Source organism: Delphinapterus leucas, chromosome 13 (assembly GCF_059928025.1).
Source record: "Delphinapterus leucas isolate spDelLeu-1000000601 "Yukka" chromosome 13, BTC_Dleu_Yukka2, whole genome shotgun sequence".
Lineage (NCBI taxonomy): Eukaryota > Metazoa > Chordata > Mammalia > Artiodactyla > Monodontidae > Delphinapterus > Delphinapterus leucas.
In genome coordinates this window covers 43067448-43092132 of record NC_143141.1, presented here as the reverse complement: position 1 = coordinate 43092132, position 24685 = coordinate 43067448, and the positions used below count along the sequence as shown (strand labels likewise).

At 35.1% G+C, this 24685-nt stretch overlaps 1 protein-coding gene across 15 annotated transcripts in view; it reads right to left on the bottom strand.

The window, feature by feature from the left end:
• USP34 (ubiquitin specific peptidase 34) overlaps positions 1 to 24685 on the bottom strand; it is a 231411-nt gene that overhangs the window by 93308 nt on the left and 113418 nt on the right. For 13 of the 15 annotated variants that reach the window (XM_089923127.1, XM_022597181.3, XM_089923126.1 and 10 more), the window contains 9 exons: positions 21071 to 21160; positions 18289 to 18384; positions 12382 to 12464; positions 9637 to 9791; positions 8391 to 8504; positions 6579 to 6678; positions 6289 to 6448; positions 3328 to 3454; positions 3084 to 3231 (listed from right to left, as the gene is read on the bottom strand). In XM_089923127.1, coding sequence (XP_089779253.1) covers positions 3084 to 3231; positions 3328 to 3454; positions 6289 to 6448; positions 6579 to 6678; positions 8391 to 8504; positions 9637 to 9791; positions 12382 to 12464; positions 18289 to 18384; positions 21071 to 21160 — 1073 coding nt within the window. The remainder of the gene's footprint in view (positions 1 to 3083; positions 3232 to 3327; positions 3455 to 6288; positions 6449 to 6578; positions 6679 to 8390; positions 8505 to 9636; positions 9792 to 12381; positions 12465 to 18288; positions 18385 to 21070; positions 21161 to 24685) is intronic. The other 2 variants (XM_089923120.1, XM_089923121.1) reach the window with 2 other exon arrangements.

Sequence of the window (24685 nt, the reverse complement as noted above, 5' to 3'; positions counted from 1 at the left end):
ATTACAATTGTTGAAAACAGATCCATACTCAGGCCTAGTATTGTAAAATTTCAGAATATTAGGAACAAGAAGATTCATTAAACTCTAGAAGAGGAAAAAAAACTGGATGTGTAAAAAAGTATTAGAATGGCTTCATAATTCTAAACAGCAATAACAGAACCACAAAACACAATGTAGTAATATCTCTAAAATTCTGAAACAAAATTGTTTCCAATCTAGAATTCTATACCCAGCCAAATCACCACTTAAAGTATGAGAAATGTATTTTTGATCATTCAAAGAATCACAGACTTTACCCCATATCAACATTCTCTCAAGAAGCTACTGGACAATTGCATTGTTTTCCAGCCAAATAAAAAAGTGAACCAATAAAGAAGGTATGGAATACTGGAAAGAGAATAGTCAACATAGGAGAGAGACAAAAAGAACTATGAGGATGATAAAGGAGATCCAACTGCTGTGCATCAGATGTGAAAGATAGAGAACAGGATCAGTGTGACAAGAACAATGTATTACTGAGGGCCACATGACCAAAATCTCTGCTGCCTTCATAATATCTTCTCTATCTAAGGAAAGAATGGCAAGTGAACCTGGTCCAGATTCTTATCTGAACCCAGACTGTCTTTACCAGTCATGTTCACTACCAGAATATGACAGTGAAATTTCTACTCTCACCTTCATGTCCTACTGCTTAAATCAGCAGAAGACATTCATATTACCTCACAGAAGAAATTCTATTTTGATCTATTCCTAAGAGCTAAAGTAAGTCATGAAGAGATTAGAAAAAGAAGAGACTCTGTGACTGTATTTCTGTTGGTATTTCAGCATCTTGTCAACATTACAGCACTAAAATATGTCTTCACTGTGCCAAGACCTAAACTTGAGAATTTTCTCACTGATAACCTCAGATGAGGCTTTACACAAATCTTTAGAGAGGGTGAAAGTACATCCTCTTTAGCTTGTGTTCTTCTGCGACCTAACAAGGCCATACTCTCTTTTCCTTAATCCATCAAGTTTGTGCACACTTATCTGTTTCACAGAACTAAATACATTGGTTAGGAATATATACACTGGAGGTAAAACTATAAAGAACACCAAAAAAAGAGTAACAAATCAAGATAGTGTTAAGGGGAAGTGGAAAGGATGATATCAGGGAGGGACACACAACTAGCTTCTAATAATGTTCTACTCCTTAATCTGGGTGGTAGGTACATTGGTGGTTTTCATTTTATTATTACTCATTTCATATTCTCTTTATGTACAATATATTTCAATGTTAACAAAAACATACTTTTTGATCTCAAAATTCCATACCTAGGTATTTAGCCAACATGCATTAGATAATGTATGTATTAAGGATACTACCTATAATACTATAATATCAAAAGAAAGGAAACAAATGTCCATTAATAGAGAACAGGTAAAATAAATCATGGTACCCACCATATTACAGACAATGCAGATCTTAAAAAGAATGTGGTAACTTTCTATATGTACTAATATGGAATGTTCTCTAAGATAATATTAAGCACAACAAACAAGGGGTCAAGAGTATAAATGGAATGCTACCATTTGTGTTTTAAGTATATAGCTGACCCCTGAACAATGGTCTGAACTGCGCAGACCCATTTATAAGCAGATTTTTTCAGTAGTAAATACTACAGTACTACATGATTCTCAGTTGGCTGAGTCTACAGATGCACAACTATAGATATGGAAGAACTACGGGTATGAAGGGCCAACTACAAGTTATACATGAACTTCTGACTGTGTGGAGGGTTGGTGTCCCTAGCCCCCACATTATTCAAGAGTCAACTGTATATATACAAATATTCTTACATTATAATCTTATTATCTCTTGAAAAATACCTAAGAACATTTGCCTCAGGAAAGGGAAATGGGAGATTCAGAGATAGGGGTAGGAAGGAGACTTCTCAACCTCTATTCCTCTAACCAAGAATACTTATTAGGGCTTCCCTGGTGGCACAGTGCTTGAGAGTCCGCCTGCTAATGCAGGAGTCACGGGTTCGTGCCCTGGTCTGGGAAGAGCCCACATGTCGTGGAGCAACTAAGCCTGTGCGCCACAACTACTGAGCCTGCGCTCTAGAGCCCGCGAGCCACAACTACTGAAGCCTGCACACCTAGAGCCCGTGCTCTGCAACAAGAGAAGCCACCGCAATGAGAAGCCCGCGCCCCACAACGAAGAGAAGCCCCTGCTTGCCGCAACTAGAGAAAAGCCCGAGCACAGCAGTGAAAACCCAACACAGCCAAAAATAAATAAATTAATTAATTAATTAAAAGGATCTGATATACTTTAGAAGACACATACATATACTTTCATCTTAAGCACGGTGTAGCAATATTGTTGCCTCCTTACTAAAAGATGCCAAAGAATTATCACTCTGCACACAAGCAGGTTAAAAGTCCTAAAAAGAAGCTTTTAAAACTTTAAGACTTTTTTCCCTATATATATATAGTTAGCCTGTTACAATGTCAGACCTTTAAACTGTAATCAACAGCTTTCCTGGTTGTTCCTCTGTTTAGCTCCTATTTTATGTGCTATGGAAAGACACTAAAGATGCACCAGTGGTTTAACAGTAAGGGAAGAATCAAATATACCTATCAGGCCCACATGAAAAATTTCTTAATATGATACCTTTTTGGAGGTAAGGGGAGATGCATAGATGGAACTTAATGATGTGTTGTTTTCATATGCCTCAAAACAACAACAAAATATATCAAAATAGAAAAAAAAATTTATTGGGTACAATTGGGTACTAGGTAGTGTATGGACACTTAAACTTATTAGTTCCCACAATGCTTATCAAATAACCTCCAAAAGTAGAATTTTTTTGAGAAAAATGAGGACAAGTGTTTGCAAATAACATCTTTAAAAAAAAAACTTAACTCCTGTCTAAGAATCAATGGCACCATACCAAGGGTAGGGGAGGGCATGGCGGGGGTGGGGGGAAGGGGTGCGGGGGGAGTCATGAACATGCTTGGTAGTCTTCAAAGAAGTAAAGGTGTGAAGTCGATATATAATACAACCTAGAAAATATGAAAATTTGAACTGATGGACTTACCAGGAAATTCTCCCTTTCGGCTGCTTTGACCAAACTCCTGAAGCTGAGCTTGTTGATTTATTTGTTCTTTCTGTAAATTTTCATACCAATGAGTTACTTCAGCCCTAAGATCTGCTACCTGGTCACTAGGATACATTTCAATAGTCATCTGAAATATGAGATGCAACCAATTTAAAAATACAAAAAGAACATATATTTGAACTGGGAAATGTTATCAATTTCGAAACTAAAACTATGTAACTACCTTGTCAGGGAGTCCAGCTGGCTGGCATACAACCCTTAGCGGCAGGGACTGTTTGTCACTCAGTGCTTTCAAATGACTACTAATACCCGTGCCTTCAATTTGCCACTGTCTGAGATGATATGCAAACCTAAAACACACAAAAACCACACATAGGAAGGATATCACTATAAACCATTTTAATGTTACAGAAGTTTTTACTATTTTACAAAATGAAAGCACCCACAAAAGGGTCCAGTACATCCCAATTTACTCTACAACATTAAGTTTGGATTCATCATATTGAATCAAACTTAAATGTGTAAATATAGCTAAGAGCTCCTTAAAAATTAGTTTCTAAGAAAAATTACTGGGAAAAAAAAAAAAGACCCATTAGGAACACTTTTTTTTTAAAAGGAGGGTGGGGGGACGCAGGGGAGTAGCAGAGGCAGGAGGAATTTAAAGAAACAAACTAATCCGGTAAGTAAATGGCAAGCTGTCGTTCCTATTTTCAAAAGAGGAAAAAAGGCATTACGAAGTATTTTTCAAAGACAGAACTGTATTGTAGTAAATACATGTTAACCAGCCTAAAAACTGAGAGCCGATTCCATGACTGCTAAAACCATAAAATGAGTTATAAAGATTAATATTTCAAAGGAAACAAGCATCTAGAATGACACTCACTAAATATTAATTTTCTAACTTATTTTCAGTTGTTGAAGACAGGATCCAGGGTACCTGAATTTAGTTAAGAAAAAATTATCAATGTCTAAAACTAATCAGCAATTCTAGAATAGAAGGAAGGCAAGTAAGGGAATAAATGTACTTGATTTCCTAGAAGTGATCCAATGTCCAGCTTCTATGAGCAAAACAGTAATCTTTTTGGCCCTGATAACTTCTTGTTATGAGGGGTCTATCTGGTGCAATGCAGGATGTTTGGCAGTGTCCTCTACCTACTATATGCCAACAGCACCGCCTTCTCCCTTAAGCTGTGATAATCAAAAATGTCTTTAGGCATTATCTAATGTACCCTGGGAAACAAAATCGCTTCTGGCAAAATCGCTTCTGGTTGAGACCACTGTGTAAGACTATAACCTTAACTCTTTTTAAAAAGAATACCCCTTTTTTTTTTCTTTTAAAGAATACCCTTTTAAAAAGACATTTTTATTTACTCTTTTAATATAAGGAATATATAAACACAACAATTACTTTATATTTTCATTTTATAAATGTTAGGCAATTTCAAATTAGGAGTAGCAACCCCTTTAAAAAGACATTTTTATTTACTTTTTTAATATAAGGAATACATAAACACAATAATTACTTTATATTTTCATTTTATAAATGTTAAGGCAATTTTAAATTAGGAGTAGCACTAAGCACATTAAGCACCTGAACTGTACAATGATACTACACAAGGATTTGCATGAAAATTCCTAGATAATTTTTAAAACTAGCTCTTAGCTTTTGAATATTCAATTCTGTTTCCTAGTTTCTTTACTTGCCATCCACAAAATAGTATTTATATAAATTATTTAACACCAACATTAACTTTTAGAGTAAAACATAAACAAATACAAAGACTCCTATCAAGGATACTATAATCAATTTTTTTGAGTTAGAAAAAAGTTTGTACATCTGAGAAGGAATTTTTGAACTGAAATTCATTAAACTTATAAAATGCACCATTGAATCTTAGGAAACAATTTGTTTTTAAAGACTTTTAAAATAAGTGCTTATTTTAAAACCACTGGTAACACTGTATGAGGACTAGGGGCTTGAATCAAAAGGACCTTTTTCATTTGTTTGTAGGCCCTGCAGCACAGAGAAAATTTTAGAAGAATACCTATCGTATCATTAAGAGTAAATGTCTCTGACAGGAAAAGATAGAGACTTTGATTTTCTTTAGTATTATCTTAGTGTACTATCTGAATTTTATGAGTATGTATTAATTTTTTATTAATTTGAATAAAACATATCACATTTATTTTATTTTTAGTTTTTAAAGTGGTCAAAATTATGAGGCAGTGTGAAGTTTCTGTGCAAAAAACTCTAGCGTTCCCTTACACATTCTTTAAAAACACAAGGAATTAAGTAGAATTTCCACAAATTATAATCATAATCAAAATAAAGAATTTTGCGATACCTAAATGTTTTAAAGCATGGAGCCATGTTATTTATAAGGAATGTGTAGAAAATCTTTATTCAGTATTCCCTGATATTTTAAACAAAAGTTCAATATTTACAAATTGTATAAGTTTTTCATTATCAAACTGAGCTCTGAAGTTGAAAGAAGTTATTAATTTTAACAATTTTTTTCAACCGTTCTTTGTACTTTTACATTTACTCATGATTTTTAACAAACAGAATTTCTTAATTAAAACTATCTACTCACCTTTCAATTCAGTCGATATATTCATAAATGTTAATTTGCTTTATTTCTGTATTACACAGGGTATGTCTAAATTAATTATACAGATATTCATTAACACAGAATTTTTTGATCATGTTTCCATGGTAAATGGAAATTCAAAATTAAAATACTGTCTCCTAGTCCAGGAAGAAAAAAAAACAGCAAATGAAACAAATGACTCAACTTGATTCAACTATGAGAGATTATCTGATGTTCTTGGTGAGGGTTTTAGTGAAACTTTTTTTGGTAGTGGTGTTCTGCCATTTCAATCATAGTAATACTTTCTCAGAGATGGAATTCTGTCTAGAGATTCTTATTCATGCATATCTTATCAGTCTTATGATTTTTAAAGCTCTGCAGTATTTACCAGGAACCTATATTGCCTATTCTACAGAAAATGGTACATATCATGAATAAAAATTACTTCCATTACTAACCCTTCACTTCTGGTAAGTTATGCTTTCTACCTGCCCCCAAGAAAACCTTTAGTTTAATTTTAAGAATATTTTGGACATATCAGCATTAAAAAAAAGGCTAAAATTCACTCTAATAATGTGGTATTAAAAAATTACCTTCTCCTAAATGCTTCCAGATGTGTCTTCAGCATAAGGAGTCCTCTTTCTATAATAGTGAGACTTGAGTGTGATTCCTGTTCAAGACTGCTAGAAGCTATCATAAGACTCTCCATACACTTACTAATAAATTCTTGCTCCTTCTCCAAACCCGTTTTACCTGAAAATCAGATGTTTAGATATGTATATCAATCCTATATTCTTGTTTAGCTATATTAAAACAAATTATAGCTAAACAAAAAATACTTGCATAAAAAATTACCTATCAGACAATATTTCAAATCACTCACCATTAATATAATAGGAGTTAATATACTGGATAGCTGCTCGACTGACATCCCCAGACTGTGCTCTTAAAGCAATGCCCCAAAATTGGTCCATGCCACAAAGCTAAGAAAGAAAAATATGACATCTATAAATGTTATTATTTGTCAAACAATGTAAATTATTAGAAGAGCAGTTACAAATTTAAAAGGCATTCAATATCAAAGAGTTTTAATATCCTATAAAATATTTAAAAATAACTTAGTGTTATTAACTAATATTTAATAATAATGATAAAAGCCTTGGAAATTTCTTCAGTCACTGAAACATACCTGTACTTGTAAAAATACTTAAGTTATAAATCATCTAACTATGTATGTGTATAATGTTTAACTCAAAAGTTGTGACTACATAGTGGGAAAAACTCAAGTCCTCAAAACATGCTACAAAGTAAAAACAACACATAATTATTAGCATCAATGTTAATGCTTTCATTCAACTTATTCTGAAAAAGTCATTGCTTTCAGGTGTTCACAGAAAATTAAAAGGATTGCTAACCAAAGTTGACATTTAAATTTATGACATTAACCATGAGATGAAAAAAAGTTTTCACTGAAAATTACAGAAAAAGTGGAGAGTGAAAGTTCTCAAAAGTTGAGCAGGGTGAAGAAAGATAACCTTCTGATAGGGGACAGAACACCTTTAGTGTTCATATCATCTACTTAAAAAGCAGTATTATCTCAAAATTAGAGTATGACTACTTAGGTAAATCAGATCTGTCTGGTTATCTGAAATAACCAAATTGAAACTTATCATAGTGCTATCAAAGTAAGAGTTAGGACCAAAAAATTAAAAACAAAACCAAACAGAACACTATTCAAACCAGGAAAGAACGTAGGAAGATACTATGAAAGCATTCTAAATACAATTAAAATTATTTTTTACCACATAGATTAACATCAGTTTTCTATTATAAACAACTGAACCTCTAAAGAAAATTAATGAAAAATGTTAGTGTATACTGCATAAATCAAAGCTATCATTAATAAACAAATGTCCAATAAGGAAGACTTTGAAATAACAATCTGTGTTAGGTGAGTTTAGGAATAATGCATTCAACAAAATCTTGCAGTCACCCAACTAGGCAAATGGAACTCAGAACCAGAGATAAGACTAGCAATTTGTGACAGTCTTCAGTTAATGAATTGATCATCATGCCTCATGGTCAGAAATGACTTAGGTGGACTCCATTCCAGAACAGAAGTTACCAATAGGAACTCTGGAGTTGCCCAAGAGCAACGAAAAGCTTGGCCACAACAAATGGCATGAAAAACAGATTTTAGACAAATCAACCTTTCTTCTTTACTAATCAAGGAATGTATAATAAATCATGTTAATTGAGTTATAGTTAACATACAATGTTACATTAGTTTCAGGTGTACAGCACAGTGATTCAATATTTTTATACATTATGAAATGATCACTGCAATAAGATCAATTACCATCCAGCACCATACAAAGCTGTTATAGTATTATTGATTATATTCCCTATGTGTACATTACATCTTCGTGACTTACTTATTTCATAGCTTGAAGTTTGTATCCCAAGTTTTCATTATGTACAACCGAGGTTATCTTTAGTAATGCAAAATTATCAACTTCGCTTTATAAAACTTTTTAAAACCAAAAGATAAAACTTTTTAAAACCTTAGAATAAAAGTCTGCATAGTTAGTAAATTCAGTGCTTGGCAGACTATATAATTCAATAATCTAATTTGAGGAACAACAAAAAAAATTCTACAAGCTGACCTAATAAAATGACAAACCTAAATCCATACCTCAGAGTTTGAACCACCATCATAGGCACTGGTAGCCAATCGAGCCAAGTTACAGAGATGTTGAAACAGGTTTAAGCCAGTCATGCTAATTGTTTCAGGTTTTAGCTGGGGCATCTTAAAAAAAAAAAGTTTTTAAGGGTTTAGTATGATAATTAAGTTAGCAGATTTCATTTTACTGGATTTAACATAACACATTTAAATTAATAAACCTAGTTTTACTAAAAAAACATTGCAGAAAAAAAGTATCAACTGAGATTTTTAGTGACAATTTAGAAATAGATAATAATTTAATGAAAATTTTATTCATGACATAAGTGAAACTTGATACGTATTTCAATTTTTGAGATGTACATCGACCCGAACCAAAGGAAATTTTTAAATTTTATTATTTATTGTATACCTACACTACACACATTTATAATATGTATAGCCACATGTACAGTTTGTATATAAGTTAGAGCTTGAAATTAAGATAACTGAAGGTCTATTTGTAGCTTTGTCTTGGATCTATTAAGTGATTTAGTTTACATTACCAAAACTCATTCATATGTACTCAATTCTGTCACAGAGACTTCCCAGAGAGCCTTTATAATCTCAAATATTAGCATAGGAATAATAAAGTCTATTGCTTTATCATAACTGTTTTAAAATTCAAATGGAAAATTATCACCTGAACCAACTGTGGCACCTGATAAATAAAAACAAAAATTGGATAGAGGAGTATCTTTAGTATCATGACAGCACTTCCTAAAAACGCCTTCCCAGAAATCTACAAATCTGAACACTGGCTTATATCTGTGGGAAGACTGGCTAAAACCACACCATTTAGGGAAAGACTTGCAGAATACGGCTCTCACACTCGTGGGGTGGGCACCACCCCTGAAAAATTGAACTACAATGTTACTCATGATTTTTTAAAATACACACCAAAAGCCCCCACATTTCTTATTAGTGTTTACCAAGAGTTACTCTAATTACTGTCAGTTTAAGTACTTTAGCTAAGGAACATAACATTTTTGTAAACATAAACTAAGTATTCATTTAGATATAAACACTGTAGAGGACAAAATTAAAGCAAAATCTAAGTGGCAAAAATTATATAAGGACTGCTGAAAAGCAGTATATTTGACTAGTTTTTTTAAAAGTATTTCAAACAGGAAAAAATGAACATTACAGTTTACATTTCAAGAAAGAAAAAGGAAATATAGAAAAACAATACAAACAAACAGTCAAGAAATAAAATTACCTTCTCCAGGAAAAGATGTTTGTAGGTTTCCATTCCCATAGCATGTTGATCTTTACTTCGAACTTGATTTAAAAACCAATGGAGTGCATCATCATAACACTCAGAATCTTCTACTAAACAATGCCATAAAATATCAACTTGCTCCAAACTTAACCCTAGTTAAAAATTACAAATTTTAAATCCTGGTACATACAACATTTTCATCCTAATTAAATATACTAGAAGCACCAATATATATAGAAATATAAAGGAGATATTTCATATCATTCTATAAAATTTCATAAGAGATTTCATATAATTTATGCTTTCAAATGTAGTTAAATATACTCCATATATAAATCATCTAAAAAAACATGACTTATGTAAGTATCCTAGAAGAGTCATTTGTTCTGGAAATCATTTTCCCTAAAATATGAACATATCATTGTATTACAGCAAACATGATTAAAGGGAATTCCCAAAGTCCAGTTAGTTCTAAGGTTTAAGGGTTAAGAATAGAGTGGACACCGTGTCATGTTCAAAGCTCATTCTATGCACATAGGAGATAAACAATAAATGCCAATAAGCATTATTTTTGAAAACTATGAAAAAAGGGATCCTTATGATTAATAAAACAAAAGGGAACTGACGGCCTAAAACAGAACAGCAACACATCAGGGGATACAATTGGTTGAGAAGCCAATGTAATGAGACAAAATCTGTATACTACTTTGACCCAAGTATTAGATAATTCCAGAGTGTGGCAGAAGGAATCAGAAGAACTATTAAGAATCAAAGAGAAGGCATTAGGGCAATCACAAATCTGAATATGGATAAGTGAGACAATCCAAAAGGGTAGAATAAAAGTGTAACGGGATTTCTAAAGTATATCATAAGGGATTCTAGAGCCTAGGCTTATTCCCCAGAATCAGAAGGCATCTGAAAAGATGATAGAATCGTAAGAACCACCATCCCCTAAAAAAAGCAGATGAGATTCAGAATATGAAAAGCACCTCAGAAAGTATTCCATAAGATGTTATGGAAAAACCTGAACAGAACGTTTGGGCCAACCCAATATTTACCTAGTAGCAATATCAGTCTAAAGAGTTTAATCAGAAAAATGTATCCAATCAGTTTCTCACAAAAACAGTTAATGTATGGACTACTTGTTCTAAGAATTTGTGCCCCTGGGAGCCAACATAAAAAAACCAGAAATAACCTTTAGTGTGTATTATAACTTAAACACATTAAGTAATTAAGAAGAGAGATAAGTGAAGATAGGTAAAAACAGGTAAGAATCTTAAAAAAAAGCATCCAGGTTAATTATAGTAAACAAAACCAAAGTGTATTCATAAATGGCTAAATCACCAATTCACAATCAATAGGCAATGTATAAGCTGCCGTTATTGTTTTAAGTTTTTAAAGGAATACAGTTAATGGTATATTAAAAACCTGTATTAACTTATCAAATATAACTTTGGAGTAACCATATTATACCTGAAAGGAACTGTGCCAGTTAGATAAGTACAATTATGATGCGGGACAGTGAAGTTTTCAGTATGATTCTATATGTACAGTAGCTATTGAAAGCCCATACATACTGTGTATGAATACATACTGTGTTCACTGGAATGGGAGCAGCAAAATAAATAATTCATTACTCAAACACTGAAAAGAGTGATTAACATTTTCCAATAAAAATCTATACTCAACAAACATGAAACTTAATGGTCATGTGAAATTATTTATGCTGACAATATTTGTTTTGGCTTGACTTCTCATGTATAAGATTTTTAAAAATATTTTACATTATTCGTTTCTTGTATATTATGAGTCATAATGGGTGTAATAAATGACCTAGTAATATGAAACAGAAGTTTCCTATCAAAAACAGGTGTCTTCATTTTGATATCTATTGGTATCACAATGTTAGTGACATTACAAACAGCTTGACTTAAAGAAGAAATTATAGACTTAAACAGTAAAATAAATGCATGGCATATCTCAAGCATATATGGACTTAAGAGTCATGAAGACATCTCTCAGGCTAGCAAAACGCTCATCAGTTTGATTATATTAACCACAGCTAAAGAAAGAATGCCCTTTTAACAAATGAGGTTTGTTGACAGGGACACACAGTAAAAGAAGTGTGTGGAGCGTGAAAGAAAACACAGTCAGTCTAGCAAGAGGATAGGAGCTCTGGCCAAAAGAAATCAAGCTTCCTCCTTTCTTGTGAGAATATCTAGCGTGTGGATTTGGAAATGGTCCACACTCTGAATATACCAGACCCATCTCCCTGGTTTTTTTTTTTCCTTAAGATTAACTGTTAATGAAATTGAGTTTGAGATTCATCTAAATAAAACTAGGGTGTCTAAGTCTCTATCACCTATGAAGCCAACCAATTTTGGATAAGATCAGCCCTGATAATAATATGCAGACAGTGGCTGTTTCCAACCGGAATGAAAGGAATATTCTATAACCAAACGCAATAAAAAATACAGTCACTCTAACATGATACGTTCTCCTATCCCAAATATTTTGTTCCTGAAATGAGTCATTTATTCATTAAGAAACTGGCACTTTCAGAGCCTGAAACAAGAATGTGTCAGTGGCGAGTTCCCATTGCCATACATACTGAGAGGACATTCAGTACTGAGAATAATTTGATCACCACAGAAATCTAAAGGCATGAGTACATTTAACTGGACTATTGCAAGAGCCAAGGAAGATCTAAAAACTGACTAAAATACTGATATAAAAACTTACTGAAATGATCAGGTGATCCCAGAGTTGAAAACACGCAAGTTAAGAACTGAAGCCGCACCTGAACTTCGGCACTATGGCTGTACCTGTATTTAAAAAGTCATTAAAATAATGAACTGAGAGATCCTATTTCTTAATTATTTTTAAAGATTTAATGGTCCTAACCTTAAATTATACAAAATAAGTAAAATTCCATTTAATAACATTCATAATTATTAAATATTTTAATTATATCTTTGGTTATACACACAAAAAATGGCCACAAAGCCAAATGTTACATGTGAGATCTATGTTATTTAATATTATAAAAATCTGCAAATTATTAGAACACATACTTTCAAATTAGATAAGTAGATAAGAACTCAACAGTGGAACAAAAGAAATGTTATTTTAAAATTATGCAATATGGGGCTTCCCTGGTGGCGCAGTGGTTAAGAATCCGCCTGCCAATGCAGAGGACATGGGTTCAATCCCTGGTCTGGGGAGATCCCACATGCTGTGGGGCAACTAAGCCCATGCACCACAACTACTGAGCCTGCGCTTTAGAGTCCGCGAGCCACAACTACTGAAGCCCTTGGGCTTAGAGCCTGGGCTCTGCAACAAGAGAAGCCACTGCAATTAGAAGCCCGCGCACCGCAACGAAGACCCAACACAGCCAAAAAGAAATAAAATAAATAAATAAATTTAAAATTATGCAATATGTACATAAATTAGAATAGCTAATAAAAAACATTTCCATCTAGAAAGTGCATGTTTCATTATCATTGTCCCTCCAGGGATAATACTATATTCCTTTAACAAGAAATGTTAATAAAATATCATTTCCATAAGTCTAATTCATAAAACAGTGGATACAAAATGAGCATTTCTGAATGTTATTTCAAATCTAAGTAACTGTAATTCATGTGTACAAAATTCAATGGATAATTTAAGAGTTGCTTTAAAAGCTTGTTAAGTAGGTGATTTCACATGGTTCTCTGGGAATTCAGTTTGTAGGCATTTGCAAAGGAACAGCATTTTAAGAAGCAAGTGTTGGTCTGTGGTGGAAGAAGGGTAGGAGATGGGTCTAAAGAGGTAAGCTGGGGCCAAATCACGGCCAGCATGAATGTCAGAGGAGTTTGATACTGTTCTGGGAACATAAGGAAGTCACTGAAGGGTGTTGGGGAAAAAAAGGTAGTAATGATCAGGTTTGCATTTTAGGATTCCTTTAGCAACTCCATGAACTGCATATTGATCTGTGACTGTGGTATCACAATATTCTAGTTCCCACAAGCACCTGAGTACCCAATCAATGAGACTAAATCAATCATGAGTTCTTATCTCTATGTTACAAATCAAAAGGCTGGCTGTGGAGGAACCGCCCAAATTACCTTGCCAACAAAAGGCAGCAGCCAGTCTGGGCCATGATCTATGTACCAACTTGCAGAGAGTCACAGAGCCTCTTAAATCAATTTCTTAACATCTTTAAGTAAGTGCAAAATTCTAAAAGCTTCCTAAAGTTAGCTGGTTTCAAAAATTACACTAGATTCGTCATTGAAGTTTCAAGTTAAGGCTTCCTAATGGTTGAGTTTGCTGGATATATCTTTGCTTCTCTTTACTGTCTCATGTTAACGTTGGAAAAGATGAACTTTTGCTTCGTCACTGTCGCAGTGCCCTTCATGAAGATGAAAGTACTTACGGCAAGGTGGCTGGGAACTGGGGGTGGGGGGTGGAACTCACAGACTAGAACACTATTCAGATAAAATTCGAGGCCTGCTCTTAATAATTTTCATCCTTTTACTAAAAGGACAGAGATTTTTGTAGCAGAGACCTTGGAGTACAGGTTCAAACATGAGATCTATCATATATCATATGCCCTGAGTATTGGGAACGTTGGTCACAGACATAAAAGGGGAATGATGTCTTCTTGTCCTTTACAAAGTGCCTTTATTTCCTGAATACTTCCTTCCCCTATACTTGCATCTCAGAGTAAGGGACCTATAACCCTAGAAGGCATGGATCCAGTCCCTTTGTCCTCCCTTTTTGGCTTCCACAGTAGTACCATTGGCTGCACACTTCAAAGGACTCCGCCTGCTCTGTCAGGATCCCATTGGTTGCTGAAATCACCAACCAGGAAATTTCTTGGGATGCAAATCAAAAGTGTTATCAATACTAATAAACTCTCGTGGGCTTGTCCATGGCTCCTGACATTACAGAAAATATAGGACAAAAATAATCTCCCCACGGGCATGAAACTTTAGTGACAAACTGACACCTTAAAAAAAATCTTTCACTTGATAGTCTCAATGTTAACACAGAATTTTCTCTAGCGGCAACTGGATTCAAGAAATATGTAACATGTCCATTTATGAAATGAAATGTTATCTTTAATGCCACAAGAATCTTTTCGTCCTACGTGAAAATCTTAGAACTTGCCTACTATAATCACCACGGAACGAATGCAAAGTAATGTGCCACAAACTCATGAAATCAGTATGCTTTAACAAAGAGCAGCAAATGTACAACTCTGTTTATAGCCTGAAGAATCAAGGGAATTATAACAAAATAGTCTGGACAGCTCTCTGTTCTAAGATTTTATTCTCCTAAAATGTCAGGAAACAAGGCAGACTGGAGGACTGGAAGGATACTCTGGTGTACCCTAGAAAAGTATAAAACTCATCTCCAAAGAGCACCACATTTTTTCCACCACAGAAACAATGCTTCTTTAAATTAAAAAAAAAGAAGGAATGCTTCTGTGAGGCTCTGCCTCTCTGCCTCCACTAACAAAGTGAGCAACTTCCCTGCTGTCGATGCTGTCAACAACCAAGTCTCAGATCTGTGTACATTTTTTGACACTGAATGTTGGACTTTCTCTTTTTGAGTATGACTCATCTATGTCTTCCATGCTCCTCTCTTAAGTTCCCATCCCTGATCTTCAAGCCCACAGGCTGTGGCTCTGGTGGGAGCTTTTTTGCAACTTAAGTGTTTATTTCTCTGTTGACATGTAATTTGAATTCTGCCTCCTAATAATGCTGGTCAGTGTGGTTTTATTCCTGTTCCTTGTTGATCTTAAGGTTTTTATAGAGAATGTATGGAGATACAGAATCAGAAGGCTTTAATCCTCATCACTGCTTGAAGAAGAATAATTAAAGAAGAGACTCTGAAGAACACTTAGAATTTTAAAAGGATTTAAAAAGAATGCATCTTGTATAGGGGTAACTTTGTAAGCCAAGCTGTGGAACAGAGTAAATTTAAGGAAACATATCAGAAATAATTTGACAGGCGTGAAGAACAGAATGTCTAAAAAAATCACTGAACAATAAAACAGGAAAGGTTAGTTGAGTTTAGATTTTTGAGAGCCCAGAATACTAGACTGAATAAAGTAGAATTTATTTTTTATGCAGTAGACGATCTAAATGGGGGTAGGAGGCAAGTTTCTTGTTTATTTTATACCATAGTTTGTTTTAGCCAAGTAACTACAATTTATACATAACCTACTATGTGCCAGGTACAGCTTACTAAATTATTGCATTTAATTCTTAAAAAAAACTCATGAGGGGGGCTTCCCTGGTGGCTCAGTGGTTAAGAATCCGCCTGCCAATGCAGGGGACACGGGTTCGAGCCCTGCTCTGGGAAGATCCCACATGCCCCGGAGCAACTAAGCCCGTGCGCCACAACTACTGAGCCTGCACTCTGGAGCCCATGAGCCACAACTACTGAGCCCACGTGCCAAAACTAATGAAGCCCATGCACCTAGAGCCCGTCCTCCACAACAAGAGAAGCCACCGCAATGAGAAGCCTGCACACCGCAAGGAAGAGTAGCCCCCATTCACTGCAACTAGAGAAAGCCTGCGCACAACAACGAAGACCCAACGCAGCCAAAAATAAATAAATTAATTAATTAAAAAAAATAGAAACAGGAAAAAACTCATGAGGTAAATAATGGGGATTTATTAGAGCGGTAAGTAACTGAAATAAGGTCAAAACAATAGATTCATAACCTAAATGCAGGTCTGTATGATTCTCAAGCCCGTGTGCTTTCTACCAATATCATTAATGCCTTCCTCATTTAATAAGGATAAGGAATTAACAAGCATGGGGGAGGCTGAGGGAAGAAAACTGATCCAAATGTTGGTTAAAGAACTGGAACAGTGTTTGTGGGAATGTCAACTTGTGAAAAAAAAAACATGGGATATATTTTAGCCTTAAGATAACTAGAGATTAATGACAGTATAATGTGGCACTCAAGAATATGAATTACAGAAAACAGACTGCTTGACTATTAATAAAATGTGTTTATAAAATGAATTATAGAAATTCTAGCTCCACTACTTATAAAATCTATAAATTTATAAAAATTTATAACTGTGACCTTGGGCAAATTATTTATTACCTCATAGCTTATACATTCTCATTTTTAAAATGAGAATTCCTACTTCAAATAAGTTGTGTATCTTGAAGTTAATAATACTTAAAAGGTACCTGGCACACAGTAAGCATCAACAAATACTGGCTATTTTTATCACCACTAACATCATTATTCATGTTTGGAAAAAAAAGTATATGAAAAGAGCCCCAAGTCTCCAAGTTTTAGGTGACTAGGAGGAGGGTGGTACACTGAAGGGTACAGTAATCTGGAGAAAGAACTGATTTGTCAGGGGAAAATGTGATTTCATTTTTGGAGGTGAATAAGTATGCTTTAAAGGCCTATGGCTTTTTTTTTTTTTTTTTTTTTGCGGGACGCGGGCCTCTCACTGCTGTGGAGCCCAGGCTCCGGACGCGCAGGCTCAGCGGCCATGGCACACGGGCCCAGCCGCTCCACGGCATGTGGGATCCTCCAGGACCGGGGCATGAACCCGTGTCCCCTGCATCGGCAGGCGGACTCTCAACCACTGCGCTACCAGGGAAGCCCAAAGGCCTATGGCTTTTCTGAACACTTCTACAATCTGATCAATTCTGATCTACATGAAAGTTTTCTATGCGGATATTTTCTCAATAAATACTGTGCCTACTTCTCTTATTTACTGACATGCTGATACTGACACTTAGCTGGTTTCCTAGACTTGACCATTAGTTTCCACCAACTGACTTACAAACAAAAACTTTCTGAATTCTCCAAGCTTCCTTCTAGGCAGGCATCTCCCTATAAGAAGCTTTAAACACAGCTATACCACTAACACCCCAACTTCTACCAATTCTTATCCAAACTCACTTCAATATATCCAGATATTTTAATGATGAAATATTAACCAGCTATAACATCACAATTCTTAACGTTTTCACACGTCCTAAACTTTCTAATACTAGTATTCAATTATAATAATAAAACGTTTTAAATTAACTCTACGATAAATACACTTGTTCAGAAGTAAATATTTATAAGTTTCAGAATCAATGCCCTAATACATTAATACAAGGATACTGGTGATTTCTGAAAAAAACATTTACTTTTGATTCTTGAAAACACTGACTTATGAACAGAACTCAACAGTGAAGATTAATCAACACCCAAAGTTATATAACCTACATTTTCCTAAGGTTAAGAATTATAAAAATAACCTTATAGAATTCAACTTAAAAAAGAAACTTTAGGGCTTCCCTGGTAGCGCAGTGGTTGAGAGTCCGCCTGCCGATGCAGGGGACACGGGTTCTTGCCCCGGTCCGGGAAGATCCCACATGCCGCGGAGCGGCTGGGCCCGTGAGCCATGGCTGCTAAGCCTGCACGTCCGGAGCCCCTCGTACCGCAAGAAAAAAACAAAAAAAAAAAAACAAAAAAGAAACTTTCTCTTAAAAATTTCATAACTAAAATGTTCATTACATTTATTTATTATATGAAAGAAAAGGAGTAGGAGTAGGAACACTGGAAAATTACCTTTCACAGGAAAGACAATCAACACTTACACGTAACTTACATAGTTAAGGTATACTTACAGTGCATGTTTTTGTCTTCCTTCTCTTACAGCTTGAATATAGTATACCAAATTATCAAAGAAAAGCTTCATCATGTTCAGTTCTTTTTCTGCCCACCTGGACCAATTGAAAGAAGAAATAGTTTTAGAGGCACAGGGTAAGAGAATATATCTATTCTAGAACAGGAAAAAAACTTCTATGTAAAACATTTTCAAAAGCAAAATTATCAAAAACTTACAAGTTCTGTTTATATTTGAATTGTGAAAAGATATAAAGCAGTGCACCTTAATTTTTATGAAGTTAAAGCACCACTGTGTTTTTGTTTTTGTTTTTTTGCGGTAGGCGGGCCTCTCACTGTTGCGGCCTCTCCCGTTGCGGAGCACAGGCTCCGGACGCGCAGGCTCAGCGGCCATGGCTCACGGGCCTAGCTGCTCCGCAGCATGTGGGATCTTCCAGGACCGGGGCAAGAGCCCATGTCCCCTACATCGGCAGGCAGACTCTCAACCACTGCGCCACCAGGGGAGCCCACCACTGTGTTTTAATCTCAAAATACTCAATCTCTGTGAAGGGGATAAAATGTCTGGCAGAATGCTAATTATAAATGACTAATATGAGTTAATATTAAAAAACAGTACAATACAGTCCATGTTAAGGATGGACTGTGTACCTTGGTCATTATTTAGCACAGTGCGTGGCATACAGAACACATATAATATAAACTAAATGAACCAATCAGTTTGTTTTTTTCTACTGTCAATAACTGCTTATTTTTTTAAATAACTTATTTTAATCAAATAAATATTCACATATTAAAGTAAACTAGAAACAATAGAAGAAAAAAGAAATAGTGATAAATACAATTAGAGACAGCAGGGTCCATAACTAACAATCTATCTCACACAATAATTATTAGCAATATAACTACTAACATGTAGAAGTACTGAAATTCCAAAACTTCAAATATAATTTACATCATGTTTTTGCTATAGCCTTCTTTTCCAAATAAGTTACTCTTGCATGGCCAATCACTCGCCAGTCTGTTTGCTGGTTACCTGAAGATTTACTAAGATGATCAGAGATAATTTCCAATTTTAAAATATGGGCCGTAAGAGTTTAAGAGACAGTATGTACCAAATGCTGAGTGTTACTGCACATAATAGGTTCACACCAAGTGGAAGTTTTTGTTGTTATTGATGCCAACTAATCATAAGAGCTCAGTTCTTTTAAGTGATCTACTTGATAAGATTTAGGATACCAGTCTCATGTTGGCATTAACTGATCTTATTTATATTTAACTTAAGGAACAAGCTAAAAGGGTTTCAACTCAATATACTTAAGTTCAGGTATACTTGATAAGTAACTGAATGTTCGCAGCTTTGCACTTCTATAAGAATGTTATCCTTTGTTACTCCTTAATTCAAACCTCCTCACATGACTACAATACCAACTTGCCCAGGTAGGCTACAAGTGAATCACTTTAATACTTATGAATTTTGTAATTCAGCCATTTAAAAACCATGGGAAGAGAGTCAATGAAATAAAACTCAAGGTACTCTTGTACTTAAAGGATGCTAAATGCTTTCCTCTACTCCTCTGTTTAGTATCTCAAAGAACTTCCTTGCACTCACAAATAGAATTGTCACTAGGGTCACCCTGAAATAGTAACCAAAGAAAGAGACTTTCTAAGATGATTTTTAAAAAACAGTAATAGGGCTTCCCTGGTGGCGCAGTGGCTGAGAGTCCACCTGCCGATGCAGGCGACACAGGTTCGTGCCCCGGTCTGGGAAGATCCCACGTGCTGCGGAGCGGCTGGGCCCGTGAGCCATGGCCGCTGTGCCTGCGCGTCCGGAGCCTGTGCTCCGCAACGGGAGAGGCCGCGACAGTAAGAGGCCCGCGTACGGCAAAAACAACAACAACAAAAAAAAAATTTTAAAAACAGTAATAGAGGTTCAGGTTAAACAGATCCCCTATTAAAAGAAAAAAAACCAGCAAGGGCTATAACTCAGAAGAACTTCATCTTATTTAGAACTATAGTACAGACTTCTAAGAATTTAAAAAATCATATTCATTTTGAAAGCAAGTATTCCTACTAACTAATCTTAGATTTGAGGAGGAATTAGATAAAACTCCATCCTACTTGACCTCACAAATAAATCCTTCAACAGGTCTAATTTTTCCTAAAATTTAAAGTCTCTGAAATCTCTCCAAAAAGTCTATTTTGAATAAAGCAAATAATACATTCTTAGAGGTTAATGAAGTGCGTGTGATAGCCAACTTTCTCTAGAATATTCTTAAACATTAGATCAATATCACATCAAAGTACTATCCTTGAAAGAATTCTTTAACATTAATCATAAGTTCTCTATATATGTAAAGGAGTAATAGGGTGGTGTCAAAATTATCCCTAAGGTGATGTAATGTCTAGAATCAACTCCTAGTAATGGGAAAAATTAAAGGCACCTTAGAGTGTTTAATGTGTGGATCTTCTTCAGGAGTCCTTTGCCATGGTCAGATACACTAAAAATCTTTACCTTAAAATTAACACATTAATTGCTACCATATTTTTCTCAAACTACAATGAGTACAAAGGTCAGACTTCCTGGTGACAGAGATATACATAATCTCCATGGGGCTAAGTGGCAGAGACAGCACTCAGAAATCTAAGCAAACATTTGAATTACACAAAATTCAAATTTTCCTGGTGCAGAATAAAAGCTAGTAAGTTATTCAAAACCTTGTTTGATAATTATGACTGGGAAAAAAATCTTTAAAATGAATACTTCTGTTTCTTTTATTTACTTACATTGTAATCCAATGTGTATCATAACTGCTCCCAAACTGCTGAAAAGTACCAAACAGTTTTGGAAGAAGACGAAGTGAAATTACTACTGATCTGAAACAGCAAAAACAGGTATTTATAGAATAAAATAATTTTAAATAGTATCAACAATTCTAGATCTTAACAGAAATTCAGCTATTTAAAATCTTAAATGCAAAAAGAGTTAATGAACTTCACATACATTTCTATGCAAACACAAAATTTTTTCCTAAAGTATCAACTTATTATACACTGGGGCAAGAAATCCAAGTTTTAAAAAACCAATCCAAGACTTTTAAAGTAAAATACACCATACAAATATCTCAGTATAAAAGCAAGTGAAGAGCATTTAAATATAAATTTTTTAATGACAGTATTCTTTAACGAGTCATAGGTGCTTCTGAAGATTTAATCAAGGAAAACAGGAAGCAGCAGCTTGGGTAAATTATCTAGAGCAGGGCTTCTCAAAGTTTAGTGTGCACTTGATCCAGCTGGGGGGATTTTGTTAAAATGCAAATTCTGATTCAGTAGGTCTGGGGTAGGTTCAGGATTGCATTTCTAACAAGCTCACAAGTGATACTCAAACTGCTGGTTTGTGGACTACAAACAATAAATGTAGAGAACATTTTTCAAACTATATAAATTATCACTTTCTCCCTAATTCTCACTTAATATCATCTCCATCTAAATTGAGAATCACTGCATTATGAGCATGCTAATAATAGAAGCACACCACATACCTCAAGTATAAAAGGGCCAAAAGGCAATAGGAAATCATTCTAAAACCTCAAGAAGATCTGAGCATGTCTATCTTCTGGAAGAAAAGGGGGTACAGGGAACATATTGACATGCAAATCCCAGAAGTCCTAGTAGGCAAGAAGGTTGCCTGCATGAGCCTTGAAAGAAGCAGGACACACTCTAATAAAGTTACTGAATTTCTTTTATTTTTAAGCTTAGGAGCCAATATTGCTTCATGAAAGAATTTTTACAAAGAGAAAAGTTGGCACCCTACCCACAAGTATGGAGTACAAATAAGTCCTCAAATATGCCTACTCTTTTTAAGAGTACCAGGTATATTCGAATACAGGACTACACTTCTGAGTGGGAGGAAAACAGTGGTGAATGCTGAGTAGGAGAAACTACAAAACTTTGTTTCTGAATAAAATCCAAAGTACTTAAATTTGACTACAAAGCCTTGTCTGATCTGTCCCCATTCCTTCTATCAGTCTAACCTATTTTCCTTCCCATCTTCATTTTTTTTTTGGCGATATGTGGGCCTCTCACTGTTGTGGCCTCTCCCGTTGCGGAGCACAGGCTCCGGACACGAAGGCTCAGAGGCCACGGCTCACAGGCCCAGTCGCTCCGCGCGGCATGTGGGATCTTCCCAGACCGGAGCACGAACCCATGTCCCTTGCATTGGCAAGCGGGCTCTCAACCACTGCGCCACCAGGGAAGGCCCCCCATCTCCCTTTTTGCTATTCCTTCAAAACACACGAGCACATTCCCACCTCAGGGCTTTTCTATTACCTCTGCGTGGAATGCGCTTTACCTAAATAGCTACCTGAAGGACCCCTTCCCTCACTTTATTAAGGTCTCCTCAACTGTCAACGGAAGGGATGACCCTGACAACTCTATTAAATATCACCTTTCCATTGCTCTGCGAACCTCTATTATTCTTGACTCCTTCCCAATTTTCCTTCATTCATCATCACGTAATGAATATTCCTTTATTTAATATGTCTACCACTAGAATGTGCTTGATGTGAGCGAAGAGTGTCTTATTCACTAAAAATCCCTGCATATGGTGCATGCTGAGTATATATTTCCTTAAATAACAAACCAGCAAAGAACTTAAAGGCAAGATTTTCAAGGAAGGAGGAAGACCAACAGTGTAAAATGCTATATTACAGTTATGAAGGAAAAAGACAGAAAAAATACTACTGGAAGACAAAAGAAACAGCATGTTAGAAGTATGTCAGAGGATCAAAACAACATTAGTATAGATTAAAGAGTATATAATGGACTTCCCCTGTGGGCCAGTGGTTAACACTCCGTGCTTCCACTTCAGGGGGCACGGGTTTGATCCTGGTGGGAGAAGTTCCACACGCTGCACACTGTGGCCAATGATAATAATAAGTATATAGTGAAGCAACAAAGACAGTAAATGCCTGATATCCAGTAACTGCAAAGTAAATATTCTTTAAATATTCAAAAACATTTAAATTTTTAGTATACTTTTAAATATTAAAATATTTAATGTTTTTCAACAAGTCGCACAGAAGTGGTGCTTGGGAAGATAGACCAAGATAGATCAGGGGAAATCAATTTCAATTTTAGATTATTTATCTAAACTCCTTTGTCAAAGTTTCAGAAACATTAGCAGAGTTTTTCCTAAAAATTAAGACATAAAAAACTGGAATGAATATATATATATATATTAATTTGACTTTAAAAGCATAAAATCAATGAGATATCACAAAGAAAAAAGGACAGAAAAATTTCACCTAAAATCACAAAAGCAAATTCCAAAATTGTTTGCCTAGTGTAATTTCAACAATACTTTTAAAATACAAAGAAACAAAGACTAGAGATACCATATCTCACTAAAGCAAGTCTTAGAGTGTGCAGCAGTTGTATATTTTCTGAAAATCTTATTACCTCTTTTGCAGTAAATGGTGTTAAGAGTCTAGACTGTTTAAATTTACTTTCCAAATTTTCTACAATAAACATGTTTTCATTTTATAAAATGTAAGGTAGAAGCAAGCACATGATGCTTGACATTAGAGAATAGGATGCCAGGCATTGAGCAGGTATTGGTTGAGTTGAGTGAATAATGATGTGGTTCATGTAAAAGAACCCAAAACAGGATTGTAGAAATGGGACTCGTCTTACCTCTACTCCTACCTAAGGGGAATGCTTTTCTCCACAATTTATAATAAAAACACTGAATTATTAATAATTACATCTTACGTGACTAAAACAGTTTTTTAAAGTTTTTCCAAAGACTCAGAAAAACTCCAAATTTTTCTCCTCAAAAAAAGATTTCAGGGGCTTCCCTGGTGGCACAGTGGTTGAGAGTCCATCTGCCGATGCAGGGGACATGGGTTCGTGCCCTAGTCCGGGAAGATCCCACATGCTGCGAAGCGGTTGGGCCTGTGAGCCATGGCCGCTGGGCCTGCGTGTCCGGAGCCTGTGCTCCGCAACAGGAGAGGCCACAACAGTGACAGGCCCGTATACCGCAAAAAAAAAAAAAGATTTCAAAGAACAGTGAAGAGACGTATTTTAAGTGCCATAAATTTAAGAATATAAATGACCAAATCCAGAATCAAAGTGATCCTGAAACTCTGGAACACTTTATTTAAACTGATAAATTTGAAAGGAAAAATGATATAAAGTACTGATTACAGAATGAAAATTAGTAAAATATTTACAAACAGGGTAAGATCATGTATTTGTCTGCTGACAATAATAATTTATATTCCAATATTAAAGGAAACTTCACAAGATCACATATACCAACTTATTCCAAGTAAAATTATATCATGCTGTACAGCAGAAACTAACACAACACTGTAAATCAACTACACCCAATAAAAAATT